General features: G+C 45.9%; 1 protein-coding gene across 1 annotated transcript; it reads right to left on the minus strand.

Moving 5' to 3' along the window:
• Window positions 1-276: 276 nt before the first annotated feature.
• On the minus strand, window positions 277-5,251 carry FOXI3 (forkhead box I3). Its single transcript, XM_017536650.2, has 2 exons — window positions 4,612-5,251; window positions 277-1,458 (listed from the first exon to the last, which is right to left on the minus strand). The coding sequence occupies exons 1-2, from the start codon at window positions 5,249-5,251 to the stop codon at window positions 839-841; spliced, it is 1,260 nt and encodes a 419-aa protein (XP_017392139.1). The 3' UTR covers window positions 277-838.
• Between the last annotated feature and the right edge of the window lie 12,555 nt (window positions 5,252-17,806).

Raw genomic sequence — 17,806 nt, forward strand, 5'->3', positions numbered from 1 at the left:
AAAATCATAATGCTATCCCTTCTCCGCCTTTTGGCTAAGATCAAGTGTAAAAATCATAATGCTGGCTGCTCGCAATGGCTCCCGCCTGTAATTCCGGTACTTTGGGAGGGCGAGGCGGGCGGATCACCTGAGGTCAGGAGTTCAAGACCAACCTGGCCAATATGCAAAACATTAGCTGGGCGTGGTGGCAGGTGCCTGTAATCCCAGCCTCTTGGGACACTGAGGCAGGAGAATTGCTTGAACCGGAGAGGTGGAGATTACAGTGAGCCAAGATTGCTGCATTGCATTCCAGCTTGGGCAAGAGAGGGAGACTCTGTCAAAATAAAATAAAATAATAATAATGAAATCAGAATGCTGCCATGTGAGAGAGTGAGAACCAGCTGTTCCCAGCAGCCTTCTGCTAGTCTGTCCCATCCACCCCCTACGGCTTCAGTTACCAAATGCTCTTAGTTTTCTCAGCCAGTAATTTCATTGGCTTATGTTTTTTTAGCTGTCTGTACACACTTGAGCTTGCAACCCTGGCATACAGTGATAAACAAAATAGACACAGTCCCTGCCCTCATGGGGCTCACAGGCTACCTATCACATAAGAGAGTGAGACAGATTTCTCTCTGGAGAGGCCCACATGCAGAGAAACCTGTAAAAGCTCACTGGTTTGTAGAAAGAGTTATCTACTACACCCTTGTTACTCCAAGTGTGGTCAAAGGACCACAAGATCGCCCAGGAACTCAACAGAAATGCAGAACTCAGGTCCTGCCCCAGACCTACTGAATGGAATCTGCATTTTACAGCATGTCTGCAGGTCTCAGGTGTGCATACTCAAGTCTGAGGGCCTGCTCTACACCTCGGAGCCTTCTCGGGGGTAGATGAGGCTGTTGACCATGCTAAAGTTGTGGAAAGGGCTGCTGAAGGGGGTGCTTTGGCCCCCGCTGGTGCTGGCAGGGAAAGGGCTGTAATAGGATCTCTGGCTGGTGCTATTGCTGGTGCTGCTGCTCAGTTGCAAGGTGTCTGCCGAGGCCTCTGAGATGGAGGTTGGGGGGAACATGCCGCTGGAGGGCAGCTGGGCCCCCTGGATCCCTAGGTGGCGGCTGCCAGGGAGAGCCCGCTGGTTACTCACGTTGCTGCTGACACTCAAGGAGCTGAGGCTGCTGAAGAAAGTGTTGAGACATGGGGTGGAGGTGAGCATGGGTCCTTCAGGAGATGAGGCAGTACTCTTGGTGTCCTCCGGAGGCTCTGGGGAGTGGGAAGGCCTCAGCAGACTGGAGGGGCTCTCTCCTTCTGGCTTCCCACCCACTCCAGACCCCAGTCCTGAGGAGAGCCCTTCTTCCGACTTTGATGTCCCGGCAGCCACTGTGGAGCCATTGCTGGGCTCAGAGCGGCGCTTTCGCTTCCGCCGGAAGTTCCCGTTGTCAAACATTTTCTCGCAGTTCGGATCCAGAGTCCAGTAATTACCCTTTCCTGAGAAGACGAGAAAGACCAAGTTAGAAGGACCTATTTTATGCCTGTGCACTCAGCTTCAATTCTGGGGGCAGGAGTGCAGATTCTCATTAGATGCTGACAAAGATGCTCAATACACTCTAATATTTAAATCGATCCTCTTTTGGGGGAGATATTACTCTTTGCTTCAGGGAGAAATCTGGAACACTGATATTCTGGCCACCTCTACCTCCTCCTGGTAGTGTCTACTACTTAAAGATCTAATTCCATTTCTGAGACACTTATAATTAAATCAGGTAACACCTTTACTAATTCTAAATCCAAATTGTATGAAATTGCAAAATCATGGAATTCTGATGCTACTTAAAGTTGATGCTAGTTAAAAGTTTAGACTGGGCCAACATAGTGAGATCTCGTGTCTATAAAAAAAAAAAAAAAAGAGTTGAGCCTCTGTTCTTTATTTATAAAATAGAGATAAGGATAGTACCATTTAGTAGATTGGCTGTGAGGATTAAATATTTCAGCATAGTAGCTGGCACACAACAAGCAGTGCAAAAACAGTACTTATAGTTATTATTCATTGAAAGTGCATAATTCCTCACCTCTGAGAAAAATGCCCCACTGGAGAAAGGCAATCTCAAAATGACAAAAAATTACTGCTGAGCAATTGTTTTAACCATGCATTGGATGGCATAAATTTTGACTATGAGGAAGCTCCTGGAATCTACAGCCCCTCCTCATTTTGGCAGGACCTGTTCCTACAAATCCTGCAAATGTTTCACCCATTGAGCAAAGAAATTTCCGACACCAAGACCTCATTTTTCTGCATGTAATGCTAGTTTTGTTCTTGGAAATTTTCTCTCACTATTCATCACAAGTGAGGTAGAAAAGATCTATCATCTTGGAGGATTTCACCTCCCAACAGCTTTTTTCACTTCTGGCAAAAAAAAATCCGAAGTTTGAAAGTACTGTAAAACATTTATCCTGTGATAAGTACTTTACACGGATAACCTCAGCTACTCCTCACAGCTTTATGGAGATAGGCAATATTACTGCTTCTACTTTTTAGATAGGAAAACTGGGGTGCAGACTGGTTAGTAACTTGCCATATTCCTAGTTAGCCATGAGAGTCAGAATGTAAGCAGACTGGCTCCAGGCTCGGCATTTTAAATAAATTATTTACTTATTTATTTATTTATATTTTCTGAGACAGGGTCTCCTCTGTCACCCAGGCTGGAGTACAGTGGTGTAACCTTGGCTCACTGCAGCCTTGACCTCCTGGCCTCAAGCGATCCTCCCACCTCAGCCTCCCAGAGTAGCTGGGAGGATAGAAGCATACCACTATGAATGGCTAAAAGATTCAGCATTCTTGCAGGGCAAGGTGACTCATGCCTGTAATCCTAGCACTCTGGGAGGCTGAAACGGGCGGATCACTTGAGCTTAGGAGTTCAAGACCAGCCTAGGCAACATGGGGAAAGCCCAAAAAAATACAAATTAGCCAGGCGCTGTGTCAGGCACCCATAGTCCCAGCTACTTGGGAGGCTAGGCAGCAAAACTGAGCTGGCAAGGCAGAGGCTGCAGTGAGATGGCACCACTGCACTCTAGCCTGGGCGACAAGCCTGAAACCCTGTCTCAAAAAAACACCTCAGCATTTTTAACTAACCATTGGGCTAAGCTGCCTCCACTGAACCATGTTCTGCAAATAGTTACAGAAAAAAAAGTTATATAACTACAATTTCAATAATCTCTCCACCTATCTGGATATGTGTATTGTGCCACGTTGGTACCAACTTCTTTGACAAAAAATTAGCCATAGACCCTTGAACTTTTAGCGTAAAGTCCAGAGGAGTTTATATGACAATTTACATGATAATCTTGGGTGACACAGAAGTCAAATCAAGAGGATCAAGGATCCATCTTCTAGAACTGCATACACTGCCCCAATACAGTAGCCACTAGCCACACATTACTATTGGGCACTTGAAATACGGCTAGTCCAAGTCGAGATGTAGTGTAAAATACACACGGGATGTTGACGACACCTGAGAGGTGGAGGTGGAGAAATGATTAACGAGAAGAGAGAAACAGAGAATCCTACTTGAGGTTTTCAGAAGGAGCCCAGAACGAGGAAAGGGAAGGGGTCGTGACAGGAAAAAGGGAAGAGAAATGAAAATAACAAAGAATCTCATTAGTAATTTTTATACCTGTTATATGTTGAAACAATATTTTGGATTACTTAAAAATTAACAGTCATCTGTGGTTTGCATTGTATTTCCATTGGAGAGCATTGCTCTACAGTGACCTCAGGGATGAGCTCTTTCTGAGCTCCAGAATATTCACATAATTTACACAAAATCCTGGAGCTCTGTAATGTGCAACTAAAATGGTTTCATTTCTCTTCCCTTTTTCCAATCCCCTTCCTTCTCCTTTTTCTGGGCTCCTTCTGAAAACCTCAAGTAGGATTCTGTTTCTCTGTTCTCGTTAATCATTTCTCCACCTCCACCTCTCAGGGCAGGTAAGAGAACACTCATTCCACAGCCTTCCTCACTCCAGGAGCTACTGGGCTTAAACCCAAAGGCAGCAAATCTGGGATATTCATTTCTAAATTTCTAACTAGTTAAGGTACCCAAACTGCAATTTGCAGGAACTCCCTGCTAAAGTTCTCCCATCCCAGATCCCTGTCTCATGACGCCCATGCCACTATCTCTAGAGGCAGGCACGGTATTTGCTCTGCTCAGGACACAGAGAGCCTCTCTGGAACCCGATGAGGAGGAAGTGTACCTAGGGACAGCCTGGCTGGTCCGCCGTTCTCCCACCTTGTCTTCTGCGAAACTGACAACCATCCCTTATCTGAGAGCTCACTTGTAAGGAGACCCTCTCTTCAAAAGGCCTGATGAACACCACCCAGGAGTAGCCTCCTGTTCGGGGATATGGATTTTTTCTTTTCTCTAATTGGCCAGCCTCTGCAAGTGTAGATATAAAGGTCAGTTCCTTCCTCACCAAGTCTTCCTTCCGAAGATCCCCTGCTCCTTCCCTTTGTCCTCTGGGTTGGGTGGTTGTTCCTCCACCTGCTCCCACCCGCAGCCTGGACGAGAGTCCAGGCAGATCTTTATCTAGCCGCACACCAACCCCTACGCTGGCCCTCACGTCCAGCACCTGCCCGGCCGCCCTCACCTGGGTCGTCCTCGTCGCGGGGCACCTTCTTAAAGCAGTCGTTGAGCGACAGGTTGTGGCGGATGGAGTTCTGCCAGCCGGCCTTGCTGCGCTGGTAGAAGGGGAAACTGTCGGCGACGAACTGGTAGATGTGGCTGAGCGTGAGCTTGCGCTCCGGGGCACTCTGAATAGCCATGGCGATGAGCGCCGAGTACGAATAGGGCGGCCGCACCATCTTCATCAGGTCCTCGCGGCTGGCCATGGACAGCCAGCCCAGCTCCCCGGCACCCGCGGGCGCGGCAGGCGAGGCGGGCGCGGCGGGTGCGGGCTGTGCGAAGGGCCGCTGCGCGCAGCCGAAGGTGCCGGCGGCGGGCGGCGGCTGCAGAAAGGGCCCAGCCGCGGCCCCGGGGGGCGGTGGCGGCGGGGGGGCGCCCAGGTACGCGGCGGCTGCTGCTGCGGCTGCGGACGGCGGGCCGCCCACACCGGGCCCGTTGAGCCACAGGTAGGGGTTGGCTGCTGCGGCCGGCGGCGCAGCGTAGTCTGCCAGCCCGTAAGGCGCCCTGGCGGCCGAGGGGGCGCCCGGGGCGGCGGCGGCGGCGGCGGGCGGAGGCAGGCCGGGCTGCGAGTACACTCCGAAGTTGTCGCCGCAGTAGAGGGCCATGTCGGCGGCCGTGGGCGGCTGCGGCGCGGCCGCGGCGAGGGGCGAGCGGGGCTGGTCTCGCCGCTCGGGCGAGAGCATCCCTTTAGGGGCCAACCCTGCGGCTCCGCCTCCACCCGCGCCGGACGCCCGGTACTCCGGGCCGGGGTCTGGCGGGTGCTCGCGGAGCGCCCGCGAGCCGGCCTCTTATAACCGAGCCCGGCGCGGCTCCTCCCGGACGGACCCGGAGCGGGGCGGTGGCAGCGGGCCTGGGCTCTCCACGCCCCCGCCACGCCCCACCTGCCCGCGCGCCCAAACCCCTAGCGCGCCCGCCCCGCCCCTGCCGCCCCTTTGCCCGGGCCCGGGAGCCTCGGGAAGGCCGACGCCTCCAGGTTTCGAGCGAAAAGCAACACCCCATTCCTAGCCGGCGTTTCTTAATCGTAATAAGTAAAGCCACGAACATTAAAACAAAGGGAAGAGGACCCGAACAGTACGAATGATTTCTAAAAAGTTAACTTGGGGTGGCCGCTCGGGCCACCTGCCTAGTCCGCCTTTGGCTTTTCTACCTCTTTCCTCCAAACCTTTTGTGATCGAGTTGCGGGACTCATGTCCAGTCTCAGTCGATCGGTTTCCAGTCGAAAATAATCGATGTAATTTACAACGCTTTGGGGTATACAGTAGGGTTTATTAACTGCCTCCCACCTTGACGTGTCCCCTTCTCCTCGAGGATTCTGTGATCGGAGGAAAGGAAATCGGTTTTGAGTTTTTCTAACCAAACTGTAGGTTCGCTCACATTTGGGAAGCATTTGTTCGTTTTTTGTGCGGTTTGTCTGGGCTTTCGTTGTGATTTGTTACCTTAAAAAACAGAAGAGTGAATGTTTTCAAAGACATTTAAATAAGTAACTTCGGAATTAGCATTTTAAGCACGAAAGTTTCAAAGCTTTAAGTAATTTAAACTGCAAGAAGCTCTCATTTACAAAAACAGTCTCATCTAACGGGCAAGACTTGCCCTCTACTTTTGCTAAGTTTTTTTTGTTGTTGTTTTACTTTTTCTAAGTTTTTAAATGCTTCTCTCTGCCGGGGAAAACAAATAAAACCTGTAAAATACTGTGGCGACCTCGCATTCCGCGTAATCATTCTCGATTGGCTCGAAACAACAATAAGAAAACTGTTTCTTTTACTATTAAAAGTATTCCTAAATGTGTTTTTAATATGTGACAGGTTTGAGGTTCTCATTTAAACGAGAGGGAGAGGAAAAACTATTTGCCAATTGCCCAGTGGCAGTTCAGAATATTTAATCATTCGGAAACTTCCCTTCTCCTCGAAAGCATTTATTTTTATGGTGATATTAGTTACGTATTTTGGGGGAATTTTTTTTTCTTCTGGTATCTCATCTCTTAAAAATGAAATCCAGTGATATTTAATCAGCAAATTTGGATACCTAAAATGCAAATCACACTTAACATGTCACTACTGAGTCGTCTTTTCTGGGACCAGAAGGGAATTATTGTCCACCCTTTAAAGCACTATTTCTATTCAATCTCCTGGCAAATGCTGTAGAGAATAATAGTGTCTGTCTTAATTGTATTTTGGTTCAAGGACCTAAAGTGTTTTCATAATTTAGAGAAGCCCTGTGTTGTTTGTTTTTTCTTCCTGAATGGCCTGAAATGAAGTTGTTTGGTTTTTTAAATAAGGATGACAACTATGAAAGGAAATTGGAAAACATTTTAAAATAAGTTATAATATCGAAATTTAATATTTGTCCTTACATGTAAAGGTTTAAACTAAAAAGAGAAATTCCAAAAGAAAAGCTGGGAACCTAGATGGCAATAAATTACGAAAAATTTGAAACCATCTTCCTTTAGTAATTTATGTCCTTAAGAATATAATAATTTCTCTTATCTTTTAGCAGTTTGCTTGCCCATGCATACTTCGCAGTTTTTCTTTACAGCCAAATTCTTAGCCCAATAGTTCCAAATTATTCAGAATGAGAGACCATGATGTCAGATTATTCTTTCTTGTTTTGATTAAAGATTCTACCTGTGTGGAGTATTTTGTTTCTTAACTGTACATTATTGTGTGTGTGTGTGTGTGTGTGTGTGTGTGTGTGTGTGTGTCTGTATACCTTAGTTTTATTTAAAAATGACAGAGCCACCTAGCGACTCTTCACCTCTGTTACAGCATACATCTCTGTAGGGATCTGTGGGGTGGACGCCCCCTCTAGGGGTTTGGAAGTTACATTTTCATATCTATTTTCAGTCACGTATTAATTAGATACAATTTTTATTGGTCATGGCCTGAATTATTGAATGTCAAAATCAAAATCATTGTTTTTTGTCCCTGTTTTTTATTTAAACAAAAAAAGCATTTGATGAACTTAAATAAACATAAAAACTGTGCTTAAAATGCAAGTTCTTTGTAACAATGTTTTGTTAAATTGCCTTTTACAATATAATCAAGGCAACTGATTAAGGCACCAATGCCAGTATAAAATAAGAATAGACAGTTGCAGACCCTGCTCGGAGGCTCCCACCTGTAATCCCAGCATTTTGGGAGGCCCAGGTGGGTGGATTGCTTGAGGTCAGGAGTTAAGAGACTAGCCTGGCTAACATGGTGAAACCCATCTCTACTAAAATGCAAAAATTAGCTGGGCGTAGTGGTGGCGTCTGTAATTCCAGCTACTCCTGAGGCTGAGGCAGGAGAATGCTTGAACCTGGGAGGCAGAGGTTGCAGTGAGTGGAGGTCGCGTCATTACACTTCAGTCTTGGTGACAGAGCGAGACTCCATCAAAAAAAAAAAAAAAAAAGTAGACAGTTGCATGTTTTCATCACTGGAAAATAAAACATTTTGGGAAATTATTCAACCCAAATAAAATATCTCATTTATTTTCCACTGCTGTTTGGTAACATGCTTGTTGCTTCTTTGAAATGGCAGAGTATCAACAGTGAGTTATAATGGAATGTAGTTATTTTTAATAAATACCGTAATGGAATATAAAATGTATTACACTCATTAATTTCCAGCCTCCTAGAAATATTGGCACGTTAGCGTTTGTTAATATGTCTACATATTTCCAAAGGAAGAAAACAGTAATATGAGTTGAGAATCACCTCAGTGCTCTTAACTTCGAATGGCTGCCATCTTGGACCAACGTCATGCTGGCCACAGAATTGGTCCTTCCCGTCTCAGCACCATGGTTTACTCATATCTGTGGGGAAAAAAACCCCACAGATAGCAATCTAACCATGTCTCCTATCTGGCTTTCTACCTTGCACTAGTTAGTATACTCCTCCGACATCTTCAAGTATGTAAATCAGAAGCTCTTTGAAGATGAATCCTTATGTGTAATTTTTTTTTTTTTTTTTTTTTTTGAGACGGAGTTTTGCTGTTGTTGCCCAGGCTGGAGTGCAATGGCGCGATCTCGGCTCACCGCAACCTCCGCCTCCCGGGTTCAAGCAATTCTCCGGCCTCAGCCTCCCGAGTGGCTGAGACTACAGGCATGCATCATCATGCCCAGCTAATTTTTGTATTTCCAGTAGAGACGGGGTTTCACCTTGTTGACCAGGATGGTCTCGATCTTTTGACCTCGTGATCCACCTGCCTCGGCCTCCCAAAGTGCTGGGATTACAGGCTTGAGCCACCGCGCCCGGCACTTTTTTTTTTTTTTTTTAGATGGAGTCTCGCTCTGTTGGCCAGGCACCTAAGCTAGGCTGCAGCGGCGCAATCTCTGCTCACTGAAAGCTCCGCCACTTGGGTTCAAGTCATTCTCTTGCCTCAGCCTCGAGAGTAGCTGGGATTACAGGTGCCTGTCACCACGCCCGGCTAATTTTTTTTATTGTTTTTAGTAGAGTCGGGATTTCACTGTGTTGCCCAGGCAGGTCTGGAACTCAGGACCTCAAGTGATCCACCTGCCTGGCCTCCCAAAGTGCTGGGATTATAGGCGTGACTCGCCACACCCCGCCTTATAATTTACTTTTTAAAAAACCTTGCACACTATAGGATAAGCAAATATCAATTTTTGAAAAATCAATATCGAATTAATAAAAAACTACATTTTTTTTTTTTAAGATGGGGTTTCACCATATTGGTCAGGCTGGTCTCGAACTTCTGACCTCAGGTGATCCGCCCACCTCAGCCTCCCAAAGTGCTGGGATTACGGGCGTGAGCCACCGGGCCTGGCTAATAAATGACTACTTACACACGACTTGTTGGAACAGAAATGAGCTTATTCAAGGAAGTGTAAAAGTACACACCCACAAAACAAACAAAAACCCAAAATGGAACCTGGGAAAAATGTCAGTAGCAAAAAAGAGTATAAGCATTATCCAATTATGGAGTAAATGCACCACTCTGAAAATAATTTATTATACTGGTGGGAAGATTTTAGAAAATGTCTGCTTTTTGTTTTCAGTACAATATAAGAAAGTTTGGCCTTTATGAAACAAGACGTTAGGATAAGATTAAAAGCAAGCAAACTTTGGTGCAAGTAGAGATGAAAAAGGAGGTGAGAAAAGAATGCAAGAAAACTTGAATTGTGATCGGAGAATACAGCTTTTAGAGTAAGAGACCAAAATATGTTAATTAGTGCATTTATTGTTTTGATGAAGAAAGGATGATGTATTTCAGGAAAGATGTGGAGATAACTGAAGCTGATTCCTTAGTTGGTGTCATTTTTTTTTTTCATAGAGAGTCTTGTTTCATCACCCGAGCTGGAGTGCAGTGGCATGATCTTGACTCACTGCAACCTCCACCTCCCAAGTTCAAGTCATTCCTCTGCCTCTGCCTCTCAAGTAGCTGGAATTACAGGTGCCCACCACCATGCCCGGCTAATTTTTGGATTTTTAGTAGAGAGAGGTTTGCACCATGTTGGCCAGGCTGGTCTCAAACTCCCGACCTCAAGTGATCTGCCTGCCTGGGCCTCCCAAAGTGCTGGGATTATAGATAGGCACGAGCCTCTGTACGTGGCCTGGTCATTTTTTTCCAATTTCTTTTTTTTAATTTTTTTGAGACGAAGTTTCACTCTTATTGCCCAGGTTGGAGTGCAATGGTGTGATCTCACCTTACCGTAACCTCCTCCTCCCAGGTTCGTGTGATTCTTCTGCCTCAGCCTCCCAAGTAGCTAAGATTATAGGCGCCCACCACCACACCTGGCTAATTTTTTGTATTTTTAGTAGAGATGGGGTGTCACTATGTTGGCCAGGCTGGTGTTGAACCCCTGACCTCGTGATCCACCCACCTCAGCCTTCCAGAGTGCTGGGATTACAGGCTTGATCCACCATGCTCCGCCTGTTTATTTCCACCTTTTGACCACTTGGTTCTCATTTTAGAGTTGGTAGTGTCATTAGAGAGGGGCAAACTGGACAGCCTCTCTCCCATTCCTTTGATGCCTCAAAGGCTGTGGCTTGCAGACTGAAACAGAACTCAGAGGGACTATTCACTTGCTCCTCTAACCAATATTTACACTTCACTTACAAAGTCTAGTGTTGGTGCCAAACTGAGGCAGCCCTATCCCCCCATGAGAGCAAGCTTTCCACTAATGTGGTGTTTGTTTTCTGTTCCCCGAGTCCCTTTCCCGTCCAAGCTCTTTATGTTGACATTAACCAAACTGCTCCTGCCAGTCACCCCACTCAGCCACCTGGGAGTTGGAGAAGACTGGAGTGAGCTACAAATACCAAGTGGGCAAAAATGAAACCCAGGGCGCTCAGAAGCAGGGGCATGGCCCAGGAACCACCCAGCCATATACCAGCTGACACCAGAGACCCATGGCCCTCTTTCCACTGCAAACATTAGGCATATAAAATCTAGCAAAAACAATGAATCCTGAGGATTCTAGAAGCCTAAGCAACTGAGGATCCCACGGAAGTTTCATATACTTAATCCAGAGAAATAGAGAAAAAATGATTGGCCAAAATGTTAATGCTCCAGCAACTCCTGTGCCTGAGCGAAGGTTGTTGATCTACAGTTCTTCGGCTTGAACCTGAGCCCCTTCCCCTTGTGTCTCGCTCCTCCCATGTCTCTGGAATGCTTCCTGGCCTCTGGCTCTAGCTGATTAAACCCATTCTTGAGCTTCCTTAGCTAACTTCTCACACTCTTCCTTCTGCTTTTGCCCCAGCCTCCTGGTGAGTCTTCAGCTTTCCTTGGAGATCTTTTCTGACAGCATGTCCCTGCCCAGACTGAATCATGGCTCCCCCAGGATCCTCCAGTGTCCTCCCCTGAGGCGATCTCCACTGAATGCTGCATTTCCCCCGACTCCTCCCACCTCAGGGCCAGAAGGCAGATTAATATCTTCTTTGCTCACTAGTGCCCCTGCCTGAACATTCTTTCTCCTCTCTCTCGCTGAAAATTCCTTCAAATCTTTTAGCTCTGCCTCCGCTCCCTCCTCCTTCTTCATTAGACTCCACTCTCTGGTCCACACTCTTCCTGTCTCCCCCAAGCTCTCCATCACGATGGGGTGTCCCAGCATCCTCCCGATGACTCGTCTATTGCCCCGGCCCCCCATTTTCTTTCTTTTCTTTTCTGAGATGGAGTCTCGCTCTGTCACCAGGCTGGAGTGCAGTGGCACGATCTTGGCTTACTGCAGCCTCTGCCTCCCGAGGTCAAGCGATTCTCCTGCCTCAGCCCCCCGAGTAGCTGGGACTACAGGCACGTACCACCATGCCCAGCTAAAGTTTGTATTTTTAGTAGAGACAGGATTTCACCATGTTGGTCAGAATGGTCTCGATCTCTTGACCTCATGATCTGCCTGCCTCGGCCTCCCAAAGTGCTGAGATTACAGGTGTGAGCCACCACACCTGGCCCCATTTTTTGAAAAAGAAACCATACAGCATTACTGTAAATTAAAAATTTGAAAAGATCACTGGCCATAAACAGAAGGTAAACAATATAAATAGATCATTAATAATGATACAATTGTTTCCAGGCCGGGCGCCGTGCCTATAATCCCAGCACTTTGGGAGGTGGAGGTGGGCAGATTACTTGAGTTCAGTAGTTCGAGACCAGCCTGGTGAACATGGTGAAACCTCGGCTCTACTAAAAATACAAAGATTGGGCCAGGCACCGTGGCTCATGCCTGTAATCTCAGCACTTTGGGAGGCTGAGGCGGGCAGATCACGAGGTCAGGAGTTCAAGACCAGACTGACCAATATGGTGAAATATCGTCTCTACTAAAAATACAAAAATTAGCTGGGCATGGTGGCACCAGCCTGTGGTCCCAGCTACTCAGGAGGCTGAGGCAGGAGAATCACTTGACCCCGGGAAGCGGAGGTTGCAGTGAGCCAAGATCTCGCCACTGTACTCCAGCCTGGGTGACAAGAGGAAAACTCCATCTCAAAAAAACAAATTGTTTCCTTATTTAATGTTGTTAAATGTTTTAAAATGTAAGCATAAATATTGTAATACAAGTTAATTTCACTGGTTAACAAGGTCTAAACCTAAAAATAGATCTTCAGTAAGAATAGAACTATTATGATCGGTATAGAAACAAAATGATATTAAGATTAATGAGGATTATTTTCAAATTTTGTTCTACGTTAGTAAAACAAATTCTGTTTTTTGAACTTTTTAAAACCAGCATGCCAGGCACAGTGGCTCACGCCTGTGATCCCAGCACTTTGGGAGGCCAAGGCGGGCAGATTGCCTGAGCTTAGGAGTTTGAGACCAGCCTGGGCAGCACAATGAAACCCCGTCTACTAAAATAGAAAAAAATTAGACAGGTCTGGTGGCACACGCCAGTAGTCCCAGCTACTCAAGAGGCTGAGGCACAAGAATTGCTTGAACCTGGGAAGCAGAGGTTGCAGTGAGCTGAGATTGCATCACTGCACTCTAGCCTGGGTGTCAGAACGAGACTCTGTCTAAAAAAAAAAAAAAACCAAACAAATAAACCAAAAAAAACAGCATGAAGAATTGCAGCTCTCATATGTCTATTTGGGAACAGAAAAAGTTATTTAATTGCCCCATTTGATAGATTTGGCTAACTTTTTATTTTATTTTTATTTTTCAGTTTGAGGCAGGGTGTCCCTCTGTCACCCACGCTGGAGTGTAGCGGCACCATCTCAGCTCACTGCAGCCTCAAACTCCCTGGCTCAAGTGATCCTCCCACTTCAGCCTCCCAAATACCTGGGACCACAGGCACATGCCACTACTCCCAGGTAATCTTTTAATTTTTTTGTATTTTAGGGGCCTCACTATGGTGCCCAGGCTAATCTCGAGCTCCTGGGCTCAAGCGATACTCCCACTTTGGCCTCCCAAGGTGCTGGGATTATAGGTATGAGCCACTGTATCCAGCCTTGCTACCTTTTATTCAGTAAATATTTGTTTCCCAAAACCATCTTAAATAATCCTAGGATCTGTTGTGAATTTACGAAGATGTTAGGTTGGTGTAAAAGTAATTTAATGGCAAAAACCAAAATTACTTTTGCACCAACCTAAATATAATCCGAGATAATATGCAAAAAGGAATAGAGAAGGGATTTCTTGTCCCTGACTACTGTTACTGGACAATGATTATGAAAATCTTTTGACTTGGTCAGGCACAGTGGCTCACGCCTATAATCTCAGCACTTTGGGAGGCCGAGGCAAGCAAATTATTTGAGGCCAGGAGTTCAAGACCAGCCTGGCCAATATGGTGAAACCCCGTCTCTACTAAAAACACAAAAATTAGCTGGGTGTGGTGGTGCACACTTGGAATCCCAGCTACTCAAGAGGCTGAGGAATGAGCTTGAACTGGGAGGTAGAGATTGCAGTGAGCTGAGATCATGCTACTACACTCCAGCCTGGAAGACAGAGTGAGACTATCTCACAAAAGACAGAAAGAAAGCAAAAACAGAGACAGAGAAAGAAAACCTTTTGTCAGCTGCATCAAATGGTTTTCATGCCCTGCAAAATGTTTTCGGCAAACATTTCAGGTGAGTTTATGACCACTTTCATTTATGAATACCAGAAATATCTATTGAGCATGCCAGACCCTGGCTCTAGCTGTAAGTATAGATGGTAAACAATGAATCTCTGCTCCCACAGAGCTTCAGACAAGAAGATCCCCAGTCTGCATGACCCAGGGGACCAAGGGACTCAGTGGCCCCGGCCACCCCTGGCCCAGGCTTTGCAATTTCGAAGGTCACTTTATCATTACTGGGAAAAACTGAAATAAGCTTGTCTTTTAAGGCTACATTAGGCTTTCAAATGAGCAAAACTTATCTACAAGATATGCTGATTTGCAAATCCTCACCCAGATCTCCATGAAGATAGAAGTTTTCTTCTGGAAAGATTGAATTCTTCTCGTCTCTTACAGAAAAGAGTGGGCTGGGTGCAGGGGCTCATGTCTGTAATCTCAGCATTTTGGGAGGCCAAGGTGGGAGAATCACTTGAGCCTGGGGAGGTGGAGGCTAAAATGAGCCGTGATTGTACCATTGCACACCAGCCTAGGTGACAGAGCAAGACCCTGTTACAAAAAAATCAAATCAGCGGTGTTATCAGTTTGCTGGCCTGCATTATATATGGAATCTCTTTGTATAAGCAACAGATATATTTTACTGACTTACGATACTTCTTAAGCAACTTCCGGTTGAATCCAGACTCATTCTTCTAGTTGCAGCTCACACAGCCTTTGTATTCTACAGCCCTCTGCTTGCTTGCCTTTCTTTTCTTTCTTTCTTTCTTTTCTTTCTTTCTTTCTTTTCTTTCTTTCTTTTCTTTCTTTCTTTCTTTTTCTTTCTTTCTTTCTTTCTCTTCTTTCTTTTCTTTCTCTTTCTCCCTCCCTTCCTTCCTTCCTTCCTTCCCTTCTTTCTTTCCTTCCTTCCTTTCTTTCTTCTTTTCTTCGGAGTTTCTCTTGTTGCCCAGGCTGAAGTGCAATGGCACTATCTTGGCTCACTGCAACCTCCGCCTCCCAGGTTCAAACGATTCTCCTGCCTCAGCTTCCTGAGTAGGTGGAATTACAGGCATGTGCCACGACTCCCAGCTAATTTTGTATTTTTAGTAGAGACAGGGTTTCACCATGTTGGTCAAGCTGGTCTTGAACTCCCTACCTCAGGTGATCCACTTGCCTCAGCCTCCCAAAGTGCTGGGATTACAGGTGTGAGCCACTGCGCCCCGCCCTTGTTTCTACTTTTTAAAATTGTTGATTACCTTTCATTTAATAGGTACCCATAAATGTTTTTGATGACGATGATGATGATGACGATGACAGTAACTAAGACACTGCTGCTGCTGCTGTTGTCGACCGTGATAATATTGGGATAACCTTGACTATATGGCTGCTTTCTGATTCTAGATCTGCATGGATCAGCCCCTCTCACCAGGGCTGAGATTGGAGAAGTTGAACTGACCCAATTTTCTAATCAGGCTTCCCAGTCCTAGTGTGGAGTCATCCAGGGAGTTTGTTAAAATGCAGATTCCTTGGCCCCGCCCAAGACTCCATGTCTCCAAGAAAGTCTGCATTTCTAGAGAGGGATGCCTGCAGGCTAGTTCTTCCAATCTCCTCCTTCCCCTCTCCAGTGATTCTGACACTGCTGAGTTTGGAGCATAATTAATTATTTAAAGCCTCTAAAATGAAAAGAAATGGTGTTTTATAAACATAAATGATAAACTAGTAATTCCCAAGCTGGGGAGATATGGGAGAAACAACAGAATCAAAGTCTTTTTTTTTGTTTGTCTGAGACAGGTTCTCTCTGTGTTGCCCATGCTGGAGTGCAGTGGCACAAACATGGCTCACTGCAGCCTTGACCTCCCGGCTCAAGCGATTCTCCCACCTCATTCTCCCAAGTAGCTGAGACCACAGGTGTGTGCTACCTCACCAGGCTAATTTTTAATTTTTTTGTAGTGACAAGGTCTCCCTACGTTGCCCAGACTGGCCTCAAATTTCTGGGCTCACATGATCCTCTTGCCTCAGTCTCCCAAAATGTTGGAATTACAGGCATGAGCCACCATGCCCAGCACCCGCTCTTTTTCAATATTGAATGTAATCAAAGTTTACCAAACTTATAGGTGAAAAGGATATTTTATTGTTTTAACTTCCCCTTGTTTGATTATGAGTAAGTTTCTGTATCTTCTCATATATTTATTCTTTTTCTGTGATCAATGTCCTTTGCATGTTTTGTTGGGTCGTTTGAATTTTTATGTATTGACAAGAATCTTTGCATTAGCCCTCTGATGGGCAAACTACATGGCCTCTCTAAGCTTTGGTTTTTTCATCTGGAGAATAAGAACAGTAATCTAATGCTAATAGTAATTGTAACTGTATTGGCCACTTACTGCAGGTACTTTTCTAAGCAGTTCTCTCATTTCAGGGCTGCTAGTCTATATGGTGCCTTGGCACAAATAAGAAAAAGGCACCCTTTCCTTGGGGTGATACCACCCTGTGGTGGGGTACAGGCGTCGAGGGCAGGCACTGGATTTCAGCCTTATTTAATTCCCTTAGTAGTTTACCTTCCTCCAGGCACAAACTGCCTAATCATTCACAGCAGCCCTGTTTCCTTTAATTTTTATAAACAATCCTATAAAGAAGGGACTATTATCATCATTTTAGGTCACTTTCCCAGGACCACACAGTAGATTAGTGGCGAATTCAGAGCCTATGATTAATTGTTGTGCTGTGTGGCACTTACCACAAAGGGCTGAAGTCAGTATCAATCAGGACAGTCCTCATAAAGCACACAACACAGTGTCTGACGGGTAGTAAACACCTAATAAAATGTCTGAAATATTAGCCTTTAGTCTGTCACGTGTTGCAAATACTATTTTCCAGTTTTGTCATTTGGCATTTGATTTTGCTTGTGGTGATGGCTAGCCTACACAATTTTTATGTGATCAAATTTCTTTATCTTTTCCATTATGATTTTTTTTTTTGAGATGGAGTCTCACTCTGTCGCCAGGCTGGAGTGCAGTGGCACAATCTTGGCTCACTGCGACCTCTTCCTCATGGGTTCAAGCAATTCTTCTGCCTCCTGAGTAGGTGGGATTACAGGCACCCACCACTGTGCCCAATAATTTTTGTGTATTTTTAGTAGAGACGGGATTTCACTATGTTGGTCAGGCTGGTCTCAAACTCCTGACCTTGTGATTCGCCAGCCTCAGTTTCTCAAAGTGCTGCGATTACAGACGTGAGCCACTGTGCCTGTCACTCCATTATGACTTTTGTTATACTTTTGTTTGGGTTGGCATTGTAAAGACAAAGTAATTGAATAGGAGAACCTGTCTTGTGTTAATTAAGGAACAGGCTAACTTAGAAAGACCCCAAAATGCAAGATGACAGTGGGCTTCTCTCATGAACAGTCTAGACAAGGGAGGTGGTTCTGCTCCTCTGGGCTCCTAGGAACCCAGTCACCTTCTCTGTTACAGATTTTCTCACTTCTTGTCCTTAACCCTACCACAGAAGCTGGCTTCCTAGTAACACATGCATGCTCCTACCCCTGGGAAAGTGAAGGGATAGGGGCCGGGCACAGTAGCTCATGCCTGTAATCACAACACTTTGGGAGGCTGAGGTGGGTGGGCCACCTGAGGTCAGGAGTTTGAGACCAGCCTGGCCAACATGGTGAAACCCCTGTCTCTCAGGGTGTGGTGATGCATGCCTGTAGTCCCAGCTACTCG

This window comes from Cebus imitator, unplaced genomic scaffold (genome assembly GCF_001604975.1).
Source record: "Cebus imitator isolate Cc_AM_T3 unplaced genomic scaffold, Cebus_imitator-1.0 Scaffold99, whole genome shotgun sequence".
NCBI lineage: Eukaryota > Metazoa > Chordata > Mammalia > Primates > Cebidae > Cebus > Cebus imitator.